This window comes from Antedon mediterranea, chromosome 6, assembly GCF_964355755.1.
Source record: "Antedon mediterranea chromosome 6, ecAntMedi1.1, whole genome shotgun sequence".
Classification (NCBI taxonomy): Eukaryota; Metazoa; Echinodermata; class Crinoidea; order Comatulida; family Antedonidae; genus Antedon; species Antedon mediterranea.
In genome coordinates, this window is record NC_092675.1 from 16,881,811 (window position 1) to 16,900,221 (window position 18,411).

General features: G+C 32.6%; 1 protein-coding gene across 1 annotated transcript; it reads right to left on the reverse strand.

Moving 5' to 3' along the window:
* Positions 1–5,332: 5,332 nt before the first annotated feature.
* On the reverse strand, positions 5,333–15,035 carry LOC140051407 (uncharacterized). The gene is made up of 11 exons (XM_072096617.1): positions 14,895–15,035; positions 11,391–11,570; positions 8,965–11,207; positions 8,756–8,830; positions 8,566–8,649; positions 8,343–8,459; positions 7,894–8,079; positions 7,603–7,734; positions 7,286–7,399; positions 6,819–6,971; positions 5,333–5,699 (listed from the first exon to the last, which is right to left on the reverse strand). The coding sequence occupies exons 3-11, from the start codon at positions 10,646–10,648 to the stop codon at positions 5,626–5,628; spliced, it is 2,619 nt and encodes an 872-aa protein (XP_071952718.1). The 5' UTR covers positions 10,649–11,207; positions 11,391–11,570; positions 14,895–15,035; the 3' UTR covers positions 5,333–5,625.
* Positions 15,036–18,411: the final 3,376 nt, after the last annotated feature.

Sequence of the window (18,411 nt, forward strand, 5' to 3'; positions counted from 1 at the left end):
AAAATTGGACTCATTTTTAAGACAAGGCCTAATTCCTAGGGTGCTAATTTTACATAAATCATCGTGTCTAATTATTCGTTTCTGTAAACGACTATAGTCCTGCGGTACGTACATTTTTTATATTGAAATGAATGTGTATTCGAGAACCATCTGTGGACACGACCTAGATGGTACGCGAGCGAAGCGAGCGTACCATCTAGTATGACAAATTTGAGAAAAAAATTAATTCTTTTAAGACCAGTGGTTATCGAAGCATTGTCCTGACGCAAAAATTATTATTATTATTCGCGAACCCAGTCTTTACAGGAGATACAGGGAGTACTATATAATACGTTCGACTATCTTATGATCATGTGTGACAATCTTCAGTTTATACCAGGCTATATTTATGTTCAATCTTTTACTTTTGTTTACAATAATGAATAGTAATTCGTCAAAGTAACGAATTAAAATATATTTATAATTCCTATAATACACTGTTGCAGAGTCAGGTTGTTGAATGGTCTGGGTGGTAGTTGTCCAGGGGTTAGTTGTCCTAAAAGATTATTTGCCCTCGGAGTATTGTCCAGGTCCAGGAGGTAGTTGTGCACTGTGAACAGCAAAACAGCAATTTTGCTGTTGTCTTCTACCAGACGACAACTGGTGAAATTATTTACGCAGGCGCAGTGTCGCCAGTGGGCGTGGCTATCACTTTCAATCACTCGTTGTCTGAGCTCCCGTCGTGTTTCGTAAACTCTCTATTGTGTCAGAGGTAGTTGTCCGCGGTTATTACCCGGGGGAGGGGGTAATTGTCCGGGGGGTAATTGTTCCTAGGGTAGTTGTCCAGGGGGTAGTTGTCCTAAGGGGGTAGTTGTCCTAAGGGGGGTTGTTGTCCGGGGTGGGGGGGGGGGGGGGGGTATTTGTCCGGGGGTAGTTGTCCTAAAGGGGTAGTTGTCCGGGGGGTAGTTGTCCGGGGGGTAGTTGTCCGGGGGGTAGTTTTCCGGGGGTAAATGTCCAGGGGGCGAATATCCGGATACGATAATCATGTATACAGTATTATATAGTGTATACTGTAACAAAAATAGAGGGCACACTAACATTTCATTTTCTTTGGGTCACAATGACATAATCGCTAATTCTGGCTACGCATTGATGCGGGGTAGCAAGTGTAGAAGTAGCTCGTATAAAGAACATTCTACAACAATCTATACTATATGTTCAATGGATGGAGGGGACAACAAACTAAATGTTGAGAATGGTAAATATCAGAGTTACTTTGAGTGAATATTATACATATTATCTGATATTTCCGTATATTAATTTTGTTCTACTTACCTAAATATTTCAGACAGATATATGATGCTTTAGTGTGCGTTGGTGCCTTTGCTTACAATCATCTAAAATCAGACGTATTTCTAGATTTTATTCGAGTTACTAAACCAGGTTGAATGTATGTCACTTAATTATAAGCCTTAGTTTATAAGCACGATACATTATATTATAGTTTATCCATCCTGTAATTTAGCGAGTTGCTTGCTGTTGGATGAGTATGAACAAGAAATATTTCTTACAAAAAACGCTGATCGAAATTTTAAAATTAATCATTGTTCTTTCTTCAGATATATTTATGATTAAGTATTAAAAAGATGTCCTTTAATCGCAAAAATACATACAAATCAAAGATAGTTGTTTAATTATGATTCACATGCCCATTTCAAAATGGTCAATTTTGAACTTTAATGTGCTGTGTGTGTGTGTGTGTGTGTGTGTGTGTGTGACCTCAACCTGTTGGCATGCAACTGAATACCCTCTAGAGACAGAGTGACTTCACGAAAATTCTTCCCAGTCTGTTGATTCGCGTCAACCAATCAAAGGGCGAGAATCCAAAATCATTCAACTGTGAGCCCTCATAGACTCTCTTTTCCCAGACCTTTTTTGGGTCCAGCAGCTGGGATCTATAAATTATAGTCGAGTTTACAAAGTCGCAAAACTATCGGCCTTAGATACTATAACTGCTGCTTGCTTTAGCTTATGAATGAGTAGTCCTCATGGGACGTAGCTGGCTATTCAATTATATGCAAAATGAATTTACCATGCTAGGTTTTTATTCAGGTAACAAAAAAACAATGTATTATTAATTATATAAAAAATGAAACCAATTCTGTGAAATCTGAATTCTGAAAAACTTCAATAAATATATGATTCTATAGAAACTACATGTCTTATCAGAATAACATTATAATCAAATAATACAATGGTAATTAAAGGAGAAAAAGTGTATAAATAATAATTTTCTGAACTGTAGATGATATGCAAATTTTTTTTTTTTATTTTAGGTAAAAATGAGATAACTATACATAGCAACAGCTGCTATGGCGATTAAACAATTACAACACACCAAAACAGTTTTAAATTAATTTATTAACTTTTAATTATTTACGATGATTTCTTGTAATAGGTGATTTTTGCATATATAGAATGAAACTAGCTGGATAATTTGTGTAATTTTACTTTGTTGCTATGGAAATGAAAATGTGTTATTGTTAAATAATTGTTCATTTTTTTAAACATATACATATTTATAAACATAACCATATTTACCAATAGTAGAAGTTAGTTTTTATTCACAAAGTAACTAAGTAGTATTTTTCAATACATTATACAGTATATAGTATTTAAATTGTATATGAAATGTTGCTTATAATGAACCTACACCACTTTAGCAAGACAATTTGCGTAATTTTACTTCGATGCTAATGCTATGGAAGTGAAAATCTGTTTTTGTTACGTTAGTTAAATAATGTTTCTTTTTTACACATAAATATATTTACCAATACTAGAAGTTTTTTTCCAAAAAGTAATTTAAAAAAAACAAAACCCGTGTATAATAAACTGTAATGCAAAAAAACAGTTCAAACATTCTGTTTAAAAGCTGTGTAACGTAACAATGTACATAGCAACAGTTGCTATGGAGATGAATATTTAATTTTTTAAAATTATTTTAGTCATTTTTCAATACCCAAATAGTATTTTAATTGATTTATTAAGTTATAAATATAACTTTCTTATAATATCAGATGATTTTTATTTATATAGAATGAAACTAGCTGTACAATTTGTAATTTTACTCTGTTGCTATGGAAAGAAAAAATGAATTTTTGTTAAGTTATTAAAAGAATTTGGATTTTTTTTGGGACTATTTTAACAATACTAGTAGATAGTTTTTATTTAAAAATTGATGGAAAATACAATGTTTATTAATGTAAATAAAAACTGTTGTCCCTTTTTACGGAAAAATTCTGTGTACAATCTGTAATGTACAAATATGCATAGCAACGGTTGATATGGCGATGGAAATTTTATTTTTTTAAATTGTTTTATTCGCTTTCTAATACCAGAGTATGTTTTTAGCAGGTTTCAATGATTATTGGTGAGTAGTTTTGGAGAAAAGCAATTTTAACTTAAATTATCCTAAAACTATAATTCTTATGTAAAAAATGGTGGCCATTTTGATTATGCGATTTGGACATGTTCCCCCAAAGGGATTCTGGGTAATTTTGAGTTGTGACCTTCCCAAGACCTATATTTTCTAAAAATATAAAAATTAGCCGGTAGTACTTCCATTGCCACCTCAACCAAAAAATAGCCTCTAATCTGCCCACCTACTAGAGAAGCAGCGTGAAAAAAGAGAAAACATTCCTATGGTTATGTAGTTTACAACTAGCATACTGTCACTTTTCATTCTTCCTTGTTTTTTTTTATTACCTAATAGGCGTATATATAATGTATATAACCAATATTCTTTCTTATTTTATTAAATAAATCAGGTGGGCTATAACTTGATGCGAACACAGTGGTTGGAGCTTGAGGCAAGCTACGCTGATATGGTGGAAAGTTAGAAGGGGCATGGCAACACTGGAAAATAAAAGGGAAACTGATTGAGAGACACGTTCATGAGGCAGTCGACAGTGAACAGAATGTAGTAAAATTCAGTCAACAAATTTGCTAAAGAATATACTAGTTTTGTTTAATTACTGTACGATTTATAGTAATATAATACACTAATCTACATCAAATTAAAATTGTATAAAATTACTATTACTGTATATTAATAGTAATGTTAACGTTTTAATTATGCAACTGTATGGCGCATTCAATTAATTTTGTTTACTATTACAATATATCAATAGTAATTTAAAAATATTAATTGTTAATTATGTAATAATGATGATAATAATAAACATATTTTTTTAAAGGATTGAAAACATTTAATAACATTTGTGATAAGCTCCATATTTTTGATTACTAACTATTTTATTTAGTATGGGATATTTAAAGATGTATTGTCCCTTGAAACACAAAAAATGAAGGTCAAAATATTCTAAATTTAAATTGGCCATATCAAAGTAATATTAAAGTTATTCACTTTAGGTTGAAAATTCAAGCCAAAAACAAAAAGTTTACGTAATTAACAGGTAAATTAATTTGATTACATTTCGTCTAGAAAATCGTCGCCAGCAAAAATAAACAAAGATTTCCAACCACGAGTATGCATTATGCAAATTATGATTGTTTACAACTCATCACGGTTGAGAAGGTGTTTTCACACAGATCGCGAGAAAGTTTCATGATTATGCATACAGAGTAGCCAAACAAGCGTGTTGCATTATGAGATATGTTTTGATCGAAAACTTTGAGTCAAGTTATTTTTTGAACAAAAAAACGTCTGTATTTCAATTAAATGATTTTTTTTCCGACTAATTTTTGGTGAAAGTTAATAACTATTATGATACTTCAAAATTATCCACTTTTTTTCGAAATCTGTTTTTTTTTTTTTTTTAATTAGTCAAATGGACAATACATCTTTAAAGGATTCCATTTTCAACGACAGTACATTTATTATAACCCCACATTTTTGATTTACTAAATATTTCATTTAGTATGGGATATTTAAAGGATCCCATTTTCAAAGACAGATTTATAACTGTCATAATACATATCTTTCTTTAGTATATTTACTGGTTCATTATAACTAATTGTGCACTGTAATTATATTAATGTATTAATAAAATTGCAATAAAAAATGTAAAAGCCACAGGTTGTTCACTTTCATTTCTGTAATAGAAACTAAATTTTAAAATAGCTTACAGTACATAAAAAAAATATACACTACAAAAATTAAGTTATCATTTACGGAAGCAAAATGATAAAGACAATCCTTTAAAATCTTTTTTTTAAAGTTGGTAGAGAATCAATAAACATTTATACTTTATTGGGAAAAAAGAATGATCAAAAACGCTAAATTTTCAATTTACAATAATTCTACCACACTATTATATACGGTTTGAGCATTATTAATAACAACGAATTAGGAAATCATCACTCAATAGTGATATTGAACAAATATATCCAAATAATTAACTATTTCAATTGGTATATGAAAAATCAAAAGCAACCTGAATTTTCAGAGTACATTATAAAATAGGAAGATAACCACTACAAATAGTATTTTACTGGACAGTATTTACATAAAATACAAATGTATTTATATACAGTATTTTCACAATGTGTTTAACTTAATATCCTCGCCCCATTTCCCCTCCCCCACCCAATTACATGATTATGGTTGCTCATGTAATTTCTTACTCAAATACTTTTCACTTGTATAAAATCCAACTTTGCTTCATCATTTCGGAGATTCTGGATGTTGTATACATTGCCTATAAAGAGAATTTGAAATTATGATACTCAGCCTCAGCTCGTTACAAGTGAATTAAATATATCTTTAAATATTTGTACTGTACGTTGGAGCTATTATTAGGCCTAGGCTTAGACCGCTCCGGCGTTTACAACAACAACAACGAACCACGCTCAGCAGCTCACTATCGTCGTATGATGTGAGTTTAGTGAGGCATGACAAATCACATGACTTATTGTTACTTGGCTGATCTGAGAGAATGGAAGAGTCCAACTTGTATTGGGGATTGAAAACCACGTGGTTTGTTTGCGTGGTTATTATTTAGAGAGCAAGCCGCGCCGCAAATGCGCTGTACATTATAACACAGCTATTTTTAGGTACAGTACAGTTAATGTGTGTGTGATTGAATACTAAAAATAGCTTTGGGGGCTGAACAAAAAAAAATGCCGACGTGTTGGCGAGGTGGGCTTCGTTTACGTCGGCATTTTTTTGCCGAGGTCATTTCGTCCAAATTTCGAGGGCTGGATACTAGAATAATCATCAGTGTATCATTTTAAACATTATATTTAACATACTTAAGGCCAATTTACACAGACGAGCGGTGATGGTAATACCAATATAGAATCTATATTATTCCTTATGGCCATTTACACACAAGGCATAGCAGACGAGCAGTTTCTGCTCAGGATAGATAGATTCTACGTGGGACAAGCTATGCTTACCGTTACCGCTTGTCTGTGTAAAAACATGGTTTAGTATACAGCCATGTTTGGATGTAACTCAATAAAGGTTTGCGATTGAAATCAGTTTGTCTTGATATTTCAGTTTTTATACTACAGGCAGTCTGAAGTAAAGCTAGGCAAATAAAGTAAACCAAATATTTCCATTAGAATGTTAGTTTAGTCGACTAATAAATGTGATACATGATAAAAATAATACGTTTCTTTTATACTGTATTATCATATGCTAATTTAAGATGTTAAAAAAAAGTTCATGCTAAAGATCTGTCTACACTATAAAACTAGTTTGACATAAAAAGTGTGATGCGGCCAAATATGGTAGCGATATTATTTCATTGTGTCCATATATGGGCACATCACATTTTGTTGTCACATAGTGTAGATAGAGCTTAAGCTCTTACCTTTAGGAACAAAGAACCTGGCACCAGATTCAAGAATGGTTGTTGTTTCGTGTATGGTGACTGCAAGCTTACCCCGTATAATTCTAAACACCATTGTATCGTTTCTGACAACTTGAAGGCCTTTTTTTTGTAAAGGACGAATCAATAATTCACCTGAAAAACAATAACATTCGTCATTACATTGATTTGTGACTCTGATTTTTAACTGTTGACCATGCCTCAAAGTTTATTTTCAAACTTATTTTCGTCTCTATCGCCTGCAATACTTTATTTGAGAAATTTAACTTATTTATCTTAATTACTGTATGTTTAATTCTCAATTTACAAATTATTTCTTTTATTGTGTGTGATAAAAACAATAAACAAAACATTGTAAAAACGATTAGTATAATTATATATTCAAATTCTTATTATCACTCATTCAAAATTGTGATTGAATACAATTATCAATAACAAACATTACAAACCTGCAGAAAAAGACTTCTGATATAGAGACTTTGACATAGCAATTGGATCATCACTTGTAACCGGTTTACCAGTTGGACCAAAGAAACGATTCATCTCACTTGTAGCTATAGCATCTGAAAAAATAATTCACGTCTTCTTGAAATATTTATGGTTTGATATTTTTATATTATTAATCCAAAAGAAAATCACTTATATGGAGGGAATTTATTCGAGGGGGTTGTTTATTCAAACTGCGGGTTTAAAAAAAAATGAATATGGTATGTTAAAATAATTTTTAGTAATGAAGTTTAAAATACATTGATCATAGTAGCCTTACCTATGTCAACTTCCTCATTTGTACTAGGATTCAATACTGTGATTGTTGGGTTAACCTCAATATGCTCCTCTATATCGGATAAATTCGCATGAATTGACAGATTGTGTGGTGTCTGTGGAATCTTCTTTTTTGCTACAAAAACAAAAATATTTATTTCCTAAATAGTAAAGTACCTAATATTATGTTGTTTTCAGTGTATTGTTCATTCATTGTAAGTTGTACTTTTCTAAGCATAGTTTTTTCAAATGGTTGTGATGTATATGTTAATGTACAAAATACAAAATCTCAAACCTTTTCTTTTTGGTTTAGCAGCTGGGGGAGATGGTGTTGGTAATGTCGGGGACATTATCCCTGATAGTGCAAAGCCTCCTGATGGACGTCTAGAATAGAGCGCCCTCTCATTCCTCCAATACTCCAGTGGTTTTACACGCGATCGTTTGGTACGCCTTGTTCCATCATTATATACTTCAGGATTTACTGAAATATTAAATTGTTGACAAAATGATATTGGCAATCACCTACAATTTAGGAATCTTTTAATAGAAACATGTAGGCTACACCACATAGACAAAATTCATCCTTTTCATTAGCAAGATAAAACATATTTAAATGTATTTTAAAATATTTACAAAAACTATAGACATGAACAAAATATTGTAACATTAATATTTTGTTTTTACACATTCACCTTCAAGTCTAAAATATCCCTTATCTGTAATTGTATAACAAAAGTAACTTACTTATAAAGGCTTTTTTCTTTGGAACCTCAAAGAATTTAAGTGTCCAATTGGCTCGCTTAGATTCATCTTGACTGGCGGTTGGTTCTGTTTCATTGGGATCAGAGGAACCTGTTGTATCTATAATAATAAATAATATGAACACAACAATTCATAAGTAAACTGGTAAAGTTATCAAAGATGCTTTATCATAAATAAATCTGATTTTCAAAATCAAGATTCTTACCAGCAACAGGAGTTGACTTGTGTTCTGGTAACATATCTTCATCTCCAAATTGAGAATAGGCCAGTACATCTGTTTTGTTACCATCTATAAAATAATGGAAAATATTGTCAAACATTTAAAAAAAAAAGGTAGCACACAAGAATTAAAGAGATACATAAGTTTATACTGTTATATGTTTCAATATTCTTACCAGACTGTATATTTATACCTTGTGAACTAGTTGCGAGTTCTTTATATCTTCTATTCCTTTTTCGCTTATGTTTACCTGTAATAAAATATCTTGTAATAAATTTGTGTCAAGAATTTTTAATTTTTGTCTGAGAAGATTTATCCTAATCTGTACAGGTACTTTGAAGAACACAAAAAACGTTTTAATAACAGTTTATCACCAATACCTACCAGAAACAGGTGATTCTGCAAGCATAGGTTCATCAATTTCATAGAAATCTATACTTTGTTCATGTTGGCGCTTGAGTGATGTTTTTTTCGTTGATGGCAAGACATGCTCATCAAACTCATCTTCAGGATCACCCATGGAAGTATGGCACAAATCTGATGTCTTTGTAACCTGTAGTGGAACAACAGAGTCATCCTCGGGTTCTTTTGTATTTATTGGCGAGACAGAAGATTTGAGAATAGACATCCGGCGATTACTTTTTGTATTTGTCTTGATACTTGTAGAAGATAACGCATCACCAAGACTAAACCTTACTGATGATTTCCGTCTATTCAAAGTTGTATGACGATGTTTTGCAGATTTAGATTTATCATTTTTTTTATCTGTTGTCATTTCAGATTTGTGAGAGTTTACTAAATTATTTTCAGGTTCTTCAAGTAAAATGTTTTCTGGATTATATAACGACTTGCTTCGTTTTCTAGGTTTGCTTTCTGTGTCATTATTTTCTTCATCATCTAGAGTCTTTGATAATTTTCGTCTGGATCGCCTTGTTTTTGTAGACTTTGTAACATCTGTTACAACAAACTTCTCTGTTACATTATTAGTTCCGTCACTATATGTTAGACCTGATTTCTTTATGGAGTTTTTTTTAGGTTTAGAGTTTATTGGCATATCCTCTACTACTACAGTTTCTAAGTTTGTGCTATCTGAAACGCGAGATTTTTCAACCAATTTATCTTCTTTAGATATTTTACCAGATTTTTGCTGTTTGTTTTTAGCAGTTTTATTTGTTATCAATTGTTTTCGATTGTTCCGTGTTCTCCTATTTAATGGGGTTTCTTCAATATGTCCTTCACTTAAATCATTTTGGATAGGTTCTAAATGATCATCTTCATGTATATCATTTTTTAATGGGGTTTCTTCAACTTGTCCTTCACTTAAATCATTTTGGATGGGTTCTAAATGATCATCTTCATGTATAGCATTTACAACACTACTACTAGATTCACTTTCATTTTCTTCATTTGAATTATTTTGCCGACGTTTTGAATTAGTATCTTCGGACACTGTTCCCGACTTCTGTTTGACTTTTGTATTTCGTCTTTCCTTTTGCCGTGCTTTTTCTTTCGGTTCTGTTCTTTTTGAAGTTACCAACCTCTCATCGCCATTTACATCACCAATTCCCAATTTACCAACATTTTTCTTGTTTGCCTTATCTTGGAGTTCTGAACTACATGTTGATAAATCATCTTCCAATTCAGACTTTTTGTTTGTCATTTTTTTGCTACTTTTTTCTTGTGTTGATAACTTTTTGTTTGTCTTTGTTTTAGTACTTTTTTCCCATAAGGAATCTTGATTTTTATTTCTTCTTCTTGTTCTCACATTTGATAAGTTGGTACCAGTTTCAATGTCACTACTGCTACCTGATTCACTTTTCTTTTGTTTATTCCTTAAAGTTTCCCTTTTTTTCTTTTGACCTGTGGCTTCTACTGGTAGGTCAGTACCTAGATCACTTTCATCATCTTCTTCATCCGATCTTATTTCAGATTTTTTATTTGTCTTTGTTTTAGTATTTTTTTCCCGTAAGGAATCTTGTTTTTTATTTCTTCTTCTTGTTCTGACATTTGATAAATTGCTATCAGATTCAACGTCACTACTGCTACCGGATTCATTTTTCTTATTCATCAAAGTTTCCTTTTTCTTCTTTTGATGCCCTGTGACCTCTACTGCTAGATCATGCTTGTCATTTTCTTCTTCATCCCATCTTGCTACTTCTGCAATCTTCTTTTGATGCCCTGTGACTTCTATTGCTAGATCATGCTTGTCATTTTCTTCTTCATCCCATCTTGCTACTTCTGCAATCTTCTTTTTCTTTGTTCTATTTTCTTTCTTTCTATCACTCTTTTTCGCAGTCTGAATTTTCTTTGAAACTAATTTTTTTATATCCTTTGATGTTCTAGATGCTTCATTGCTTCCACTTTCCTGTGAGTACACAGTTGTGTCAATGTCAATTATTTCAAAGTCATAATCATCATCATCATTGTCTTCAAAGTTTGTGCTGTGTGTAACTGATTTTTTCTTGAAAGAAACAAAATCACTATCAATATCATCTATGTATCTTGATGTACTTTGATGTGACCTTTCTGCTTCACCTCTTGTTTTTCTAAAGCTAATAGGCACATGTTGTGATGTCGATTGTATTTCATTATGTATAATACACTCTGTTTCCACATTAGCTTCATTACTACAAACAAAATATATAACAATATACGATTAAAAAATCAGTTTTATACATACAACTAAATATATTTTTAATTAAGAGAACAGAATCCTCCACCTTTAAAAAAAATTGAACAAATGTGTTTATCATTCAGAATGTCAGCATGAAGAACCATTCTAATGCAAGGGTGATTATAGTACTGTATACCTGGTAGGAACTTGGCTTGCAGTTGTCTCATGATCACTAACGTCAGCAACTAATGTTTTATCCAGGTTGTCATCTTCTTGTTCACATTGTTCTTTGACATCAATACTTTCTGGCTGATTCGCTTCTTGTTCATTCAAGGTTCTCCTCTGTACAAGATGTTCTGCAGCTGAAAATGTTAACCTAATAAAAAATAAGAATTTTTGCAAGCATAAGTATTGAAATTATCATTAATTTATTCTGATTAAATCTTGGAAGAACTTTATATTAGTATATAAGTATTTTAACATTTCAGACAGTGTACTTTAAACAATGCCTGCAGCACAACAAATTTGATTATAAAAAAGAATTCATCACTTGTAGCAGTAAATAATTTGTTGAATTTAAACATTTTGATCATGTAAACATTATTTCTAATTCATCTTAACTATTAGCAGTGGCGTATCCAGGATTTTGAAGTTGGGGGGGGGGGGGGGGGGCGGGAATTTCCAATTTGTTGACAAAATTAGTGTCATTATCTGTACATACACCTGATCAATATACGGTTCTAGGATTGCATAGTCATATTGTCTTATATGGGATAACGATGCAAAATTAAAACCAAACCAACATTATCTGTTAGTATGTTGCATTCATATTACAATAAAGAAAATATTAGGAAATCTGGCTTTTAGTTTTCGAAATATAGGGTCTAAAACATCGCCGAAAATTATCGTTTTTAGCCACGAAAGAAGTAAAACAATTTGCGGCCCCAGTCGGCAATTCTATTAACTATGCCATTTTTGGTTAAAATAATTACATATAATTACGTTTTTTAGTAATTTATTTATATATCACCATTGGAAATATCAATAAAACGTGTTATTAAATGCTTATAAAATATATAAAGTTGTTTACTAAACGGAATTCGGACAAATTCATTGCTCTAATTTTGTGTAGTAACGATCAGAGAGACCGTATGATCAACTTCATGGTACACGCGCGAGAGAAAACATTCCGCTGCGGGTGATTCGCATCCACCAATCAAATCAGCCAGAATCCAAAATCATTCAACCATGAGCAATGCCAATCACGAGAAAGCTCAGCTTTGATTGGCTTACGATGACATCATATCACAAAATGGTGATTTTGTAGTTGAGCCTCACGGAATATTCTGTTCCAAAAATGAAATTCATGGATATTTTTTATGGTATGTGTTTAAAAAATTTGAATAATAAAGGCCTCATATCGAGAAAAAAAAACGGGTTTTTGGCACTTATAATAAATATATCTTACGAGAAAAAAGCACATGGTATGTGGAACTATATAATCTTAGCGTAGGAAGACATACAGTACAAATCCCTGGTCATGAGAGGCTCAACTGCAAAAACAAGGTTGAATAGGGTAAGGTCAAAGACTTTGGAGTAAACAATCTAGCGTGTACTGGCCGTACGTACGTGCTAGATGATAAGATATTTTGAAAACATTTTTAGATGTAATGAAAATAAAAAATAGTTGATCTGAAGGGAATGATATGATATGTAAATAAACAAACACTCAAAAGAATTATGTTTACAGTTCAATTATTGTCAGAATACAATAATAGTTTATTCTTATTTGCCTAACTTAATTTTTTTCCCGGCACCTTTGTTTGCCGACGGACGCGATGATGTGCCGACGGACACAAAATCAGGGGGGGGGGGGGGAGGGACCGGGCCCCCCGGCAGCGTTGCCAGCGATAAATTATGCCGTATCCTGTCTCAAATAATGCCAGATTGGGAAAAATAATGCCAGATCCCCAAAATGTGGCCCTAAACAGCGCCACCAACGGTTGTATGTCTAATAAACGTTTGTAAAACCCCAACTGACACAAAATAGGGCCTAAATTGTATCCCTATGTCGTTCAAAAATTGTATTTTTAGTTTTGTGAGTAATAACTAATAATTCTAAAAATATCTGGGGTTCGAAAATGGTAATTGCAAATGACACAAACACCAACCCACGAACCCTTCTCCCCCCACCCCCCCAAAAAAAAACCTGTTACAGCCATGGAAATTTAGAATTTTTGAGCTGAAATATGAGAGCTGCTCGATCTTTGCACTTAATTTCAAATATGAAAGGATTTTAGCCCACCATAATTAGAAAATGGCAATTATAATTTAAAATAGGAAATAAAAATATATATTAAGTGTCTCCAGGACCTCAGCCCCACCATGGTTGATAAGAAAATTTTGAAAAATGCTGATGGCCGGAAATGGCACTTAATTTCAGATATGAAATAAAAATATATTTATTAGTACCTCCAGGATCTTAGCCCACCATAGTTCGAAAATGGCAATTATAATTTAAAATAGGAAATAAAAATATATTAAGTGTCTCCAGGACCTCAGCTCCACCATGGCTGGTGCTGAGGTAAGAAAATTTGGAAAAATAGAGCTGCTCAATGGGCGGAAATGGCACTTAATTTCAAATATGAAATAAAAATATATTTATTAGTACCTCCAGGATCTTAGCCCATAATAGTTTTGAAAATGGCAATTATAATTTAAAATAGGAAATAAAAATATATATTAAGTGTCTCCATGACCTCAGACCCACCATGGTTGGGGCTGAGGTAAAAAAAAAATGGAAAAATAGAGCTGCTCGATGGGCGGAAATGGCACTTAATTTTAAATAAAAATTACCTCGCCCACATGGTCACTACTGGGGCTGAGAGGTGAAGAACATTTGGAAAAATAGGGTTGCTACGACGATGCAAATGGAACATAATTTGATATATGGAAAATTCTTTTTAAAATTAGAGCTTCTAATTAGTTACTGGAAATTGCCATTTCAAGGGTTGGGGTAGGGGTGCAGCCACTTATGAACTGAAACAACAAAACCCCTTTCATGTTTTCGTTCAATTCTCTCTATATCTGGGGATCCAATAACCTGCATGGTCTCTGAAATAGAGCAACATAATTGGCCAATAGCTAGCCTCTTCGGATTTGTTGTGCTGCCTATATCGCACACACGGTAGTTTTCGAGCAGCCTTCCTATCCGAAGAGTCTATTTAAGTCCGAAACAAAAGGATGGAAGAACTATTGTACGGAAAACCTGAACAGATCTGTTTTGTACGATATGATATTGTGTAATGTGATATGTATTAAATTGCAAGATTAAACAAAATATTTTATTTTTGTTCTGTGGTATATTATTTTTTTGGTTGTTCAAAAAACACAAAATTATGCCAGATTATGCTAAAAACGACTAAATAATGCCGCGGGCCTCTAAATAATGCCAAAAAGCATAATAATGCCAGAAATGGCAACTATGCCCCCCGGCCCCCCACTGGATACGCCACTGACTATTAGTGAAATTCAGCAGAGTTAGTGTTATCCAAAATATCTGCAATTTCTTCCAGGCTGTTTTACACTTTATCATTTCAATTTAGGTTTTATCTATATTGAGATCCAGCCATTTTTTCAATAAATTGCATTGTGATTTATTATTGAAATTGAGTTTGCTGTTGAAAGAAAATGTTGTTACCTTTTCTTTGTCTTAAAACTCTGGAGTGCACTATTAGGAACATTGCTGGTGTCTACTTTAGACAAACTACCTTGAAGGCCATCTTCTTCAAGGACTGCCTTTGGGGTAACCACTTCAGAAGCATTGTATGAAGTAACACAACTTTTACTTGATTTCTCAGTACTTAAGTGCTCAGTAGAAAATGAAGACATTGCTTTCAATGGAGAACTCTGGGGAATAAAGAAACCATTCAAACAACACGTAATGAACAATACAAATTACTTTTAATATTATTTTGAATAAAAACACACAAAAGTATTATAAAAAACAATGAATACAGTACTTAGCTTACCTTCCTTATATTAGGTGTTATAACAACAGGGTCAAGTGTCTTGTTCCTGGTTCTATTCTGCTTGTTGGTTGCTTCAACTGACAGTGAACTTTGATCTAAAATGGTAACAATGAAGTTTTTTAAGCTTTGCAAATTGTTCAAATTGCGCAGACACACTCATAATAGAAATATTACTGTAAATATAGTACCTGAATCTGACCAATAGTCATCAAAGATTTCAAACCCATCACTATCTTTTCTTGCCTCTTTCTTCTGTACCCATCCTGTTCTCCTGAAAAGCATTAGACCATTATGTTACAGATACAGATAACTTTTATTGTCCAAATAAACTGGAAATTGCATTTGCTCACTTATCACATAAAAATATCGTATAAAAATAAAGTATAAAATGTAGAATAACAATATAAAAATACACAATGATTAAAAAAGTACATCATAAAATTACAGCTCAAAAATATTTAAGTTAAAAATACAGATCATTACAAAACGGTTTAAAAAGTGTCTTATATTTCATTATTAATTATTATATTATATTATTTATTATTGTTATCAAAATTATTGTAGTTACCTCTTAAAGTCATCGTTAAATTTTTTAATCCCAGCTGGGAGAAACGAATTTGAGTATCGACCCGTCCGCGCCAACACCGGCCTCAGTCTACCACTTCTACCAATGTGGCAGCGAAGAAGATCCGAATGAAGGGGGTGGCTTTCCTCCTCCATGACCGCCTGTAAACCATTTTTCAATCGTTCTCCGTAGTGACAATCGTAGACTGAGTCCGCTGTCAGCGCCGACGAGCCAATCACTCTTAATGCCCTTTCTAACACTTTACATATGCGGCCCTTATCTCCTTTGTTTATGTTCCCACCCCAGCCTAATAGGCAATAATCCCAGATTGAAAAAATAACAGATGAATAAAACATAGTAAGTATCTCTTCCCTTACCCTAAAAACGTTCATTTTCCTCAAACAGTACAGTCTAGTATTTAATTTTTTAATTAGTTGATCTACATGCTCTCCCCATGATAAATTATTGTCATACGTTACCCCAAGATACTTATATGTTTTATGTTTATGTTTTTACCCACATTGTGTTGTTACTATAGTCAGTAAATATTGGAATAGTTGGGAATTATATCACATGATATAATTATTTTAATATAGACTTATTTACCTCCGCCAAGGAGGTATATGTAATCGGTAGCGTGTTTGTTTGTTTGTTAGCAGGATTACTCAAAACGTAATTACAAGATCTTTACCAAAATGAATAGACAGATAGATATGTGGTCAAGGACCATTCCATTAAATTTTGGGACCATTTGGGACCACAGTCCCAATTCTGGACCACTTTTTAGTATACTTTTTTAGACCTGCTAGTGTTAAAAGATAGGACAGAATTTTTCAAAAGCCGGCGAGCAGTCTTAAAGTAACAAGTAAACTGAAATTGCATTTTCTCGAGAACTACTTGTCTAAAAAACTTAATTTTTGAACAAGAGGCAAGAGTTATAATTTGTGATTTGTAATTTTAAAACATAATTTGATTTAATGTGCACATTTTTTGATGCGAGTAGTTTAAAAAACCTATTTCTTTTCAAATTCACTCGTTTGATTTTCGCGTTGCTGTTCTATTGTTAGTCAACTGAAGCTATTGTTAACTGAAAGGCTTGTTACATAACCATTACACCAAACTCGCATACACATGCTTGTAATGAAATTAGCCTAAATCACAAACAGCATTAAGACACACACAAATATATATATATATTTTATTACCGGAGAAATCTTATGTAGGAGAATTTTACAGTAGGCGGAGGTATGCCCTCTCGGAGTGGCTTTCTAGTTTTATTTTGCAATGTTATTGTTGAAAATATAATTATTTATGAGTACCTTCCAACTGCTTCATTGTAAAAAGGATTTACAAAAGGTCGATCAATCTGAAAATAATAAAGAAAATGTTTTAATATTTATTCATTTCGACAAAAAACAACTCCATACTTGTACTAGCCTAGGCTCCTAGGGATGGCCCTAGTAGGCCAAAAGCCTACTTTCACTTCAAAAAGATGAATGAAGTGTACACAAGCAAGTACAACTTGAACAAACAAAATGAATTAAAAAATATGGGATCCTAAAAATACATTTTATTATTTACAAATAAAGGGAAGATATGTGTTTCGTTTTTATTTTGGATTAGGTAATAGTATGTACTGGCCTAGAATTCCATGTAGGCCTATAAGCAATTCTAGGACGATCAGGCTTTTTTAAAAGACGATCGGGTACCAAAGCGTGTGGACGTTCGATACTTATATATATATATATACTTAGACGATCGGGCCACTTATAAAAATAAGGAAAGACGATCGGGTCCAAGAAAACGAATTAGATTTATAATTGTTCATAAAATAAATTAAATGTGTTCTTTCCACGAGTTTGTGAAAAAAAGAAAAGAAAAAGATTTCGAAAAAAAGTGGGTCATTTTGAAGTATCATAATAGTTATTAATTTTCACCAAAAATGAGTCGAAAAAAAAATCATTTAACTGAAATACAGACGTTTTTTTGGTTCAAAAAATAACTTTGACTTCATAATGCAACACGCTTATTTGGCTACTCTGTATGCATAATCATAAAACTTACTCGCGATCTGTGTGAAAACACCTTCTCATCCGTGACGAGTTGTAAACAATCTTAATTAGCATCCATCATGCTTAATGTATACTCATGGTTTGAAATCTTTGTTTACTTTCGCTCGGGACGATTATCCAGACGAAATGTAATCAAATTAATTTAGCTGTTAATTATGTAAAATTGTTGTTTTTGGCTTGAATTTTCGACTTAAAAAGGTGAATAACTGGCCAATTTAAAATATTTTGACCTTCATTTTTTGTGTTTCAAGGGACAATAGGCCTACTAGCCTACATCTTTAAGTAAGTACTTAACGGAAAGGTAAATATAAACAATATTGAACTTCATCATCTCGGTATGTATGCCGAGAACTCAATTATAAACTATACTAGAACAGATTTACAAACGATACACTTGCCTATCGGATTAAGAATAAGGGCCCGATCGTCTTTCTATGATGGCCCCGATCGTCCTTGTTGCCCCCGATCTTCTCGCCTTCGAAAAACGTAAAACTATGATCATGATGATGGCATGCCATGTAACCCAACCTAACCTAGCAACATTATATA

What these genes read in the sequence shown, in the direction of transcription:
- LOC140051407 (XM_072096617.1), bottom strand. Translation starts at nt 10,648, where the DNA reads ATGAATAAGAAAAATGAATCCGGTAGCAGTAGTGACGTTGAATCTGAT. An exon ending in AAAGAAAAAAGCCTTTATAA is followed by an intron (nt 8,080 to 8,342) that starts GTAAGTTACTTT and finishes TTAATATTTCAG; the next exon opens with TAAATCCTGAAGTATATAAT. An exon ending in TCAGAAGTCTTTTTCTGCAG is followed by an intron (nt 6,972 to 7,285) that starts GTTTGTAATGTT and finishes ATTGTTTTTCAG; the next exon opens with GTGAATTATTGATTCGTCCT.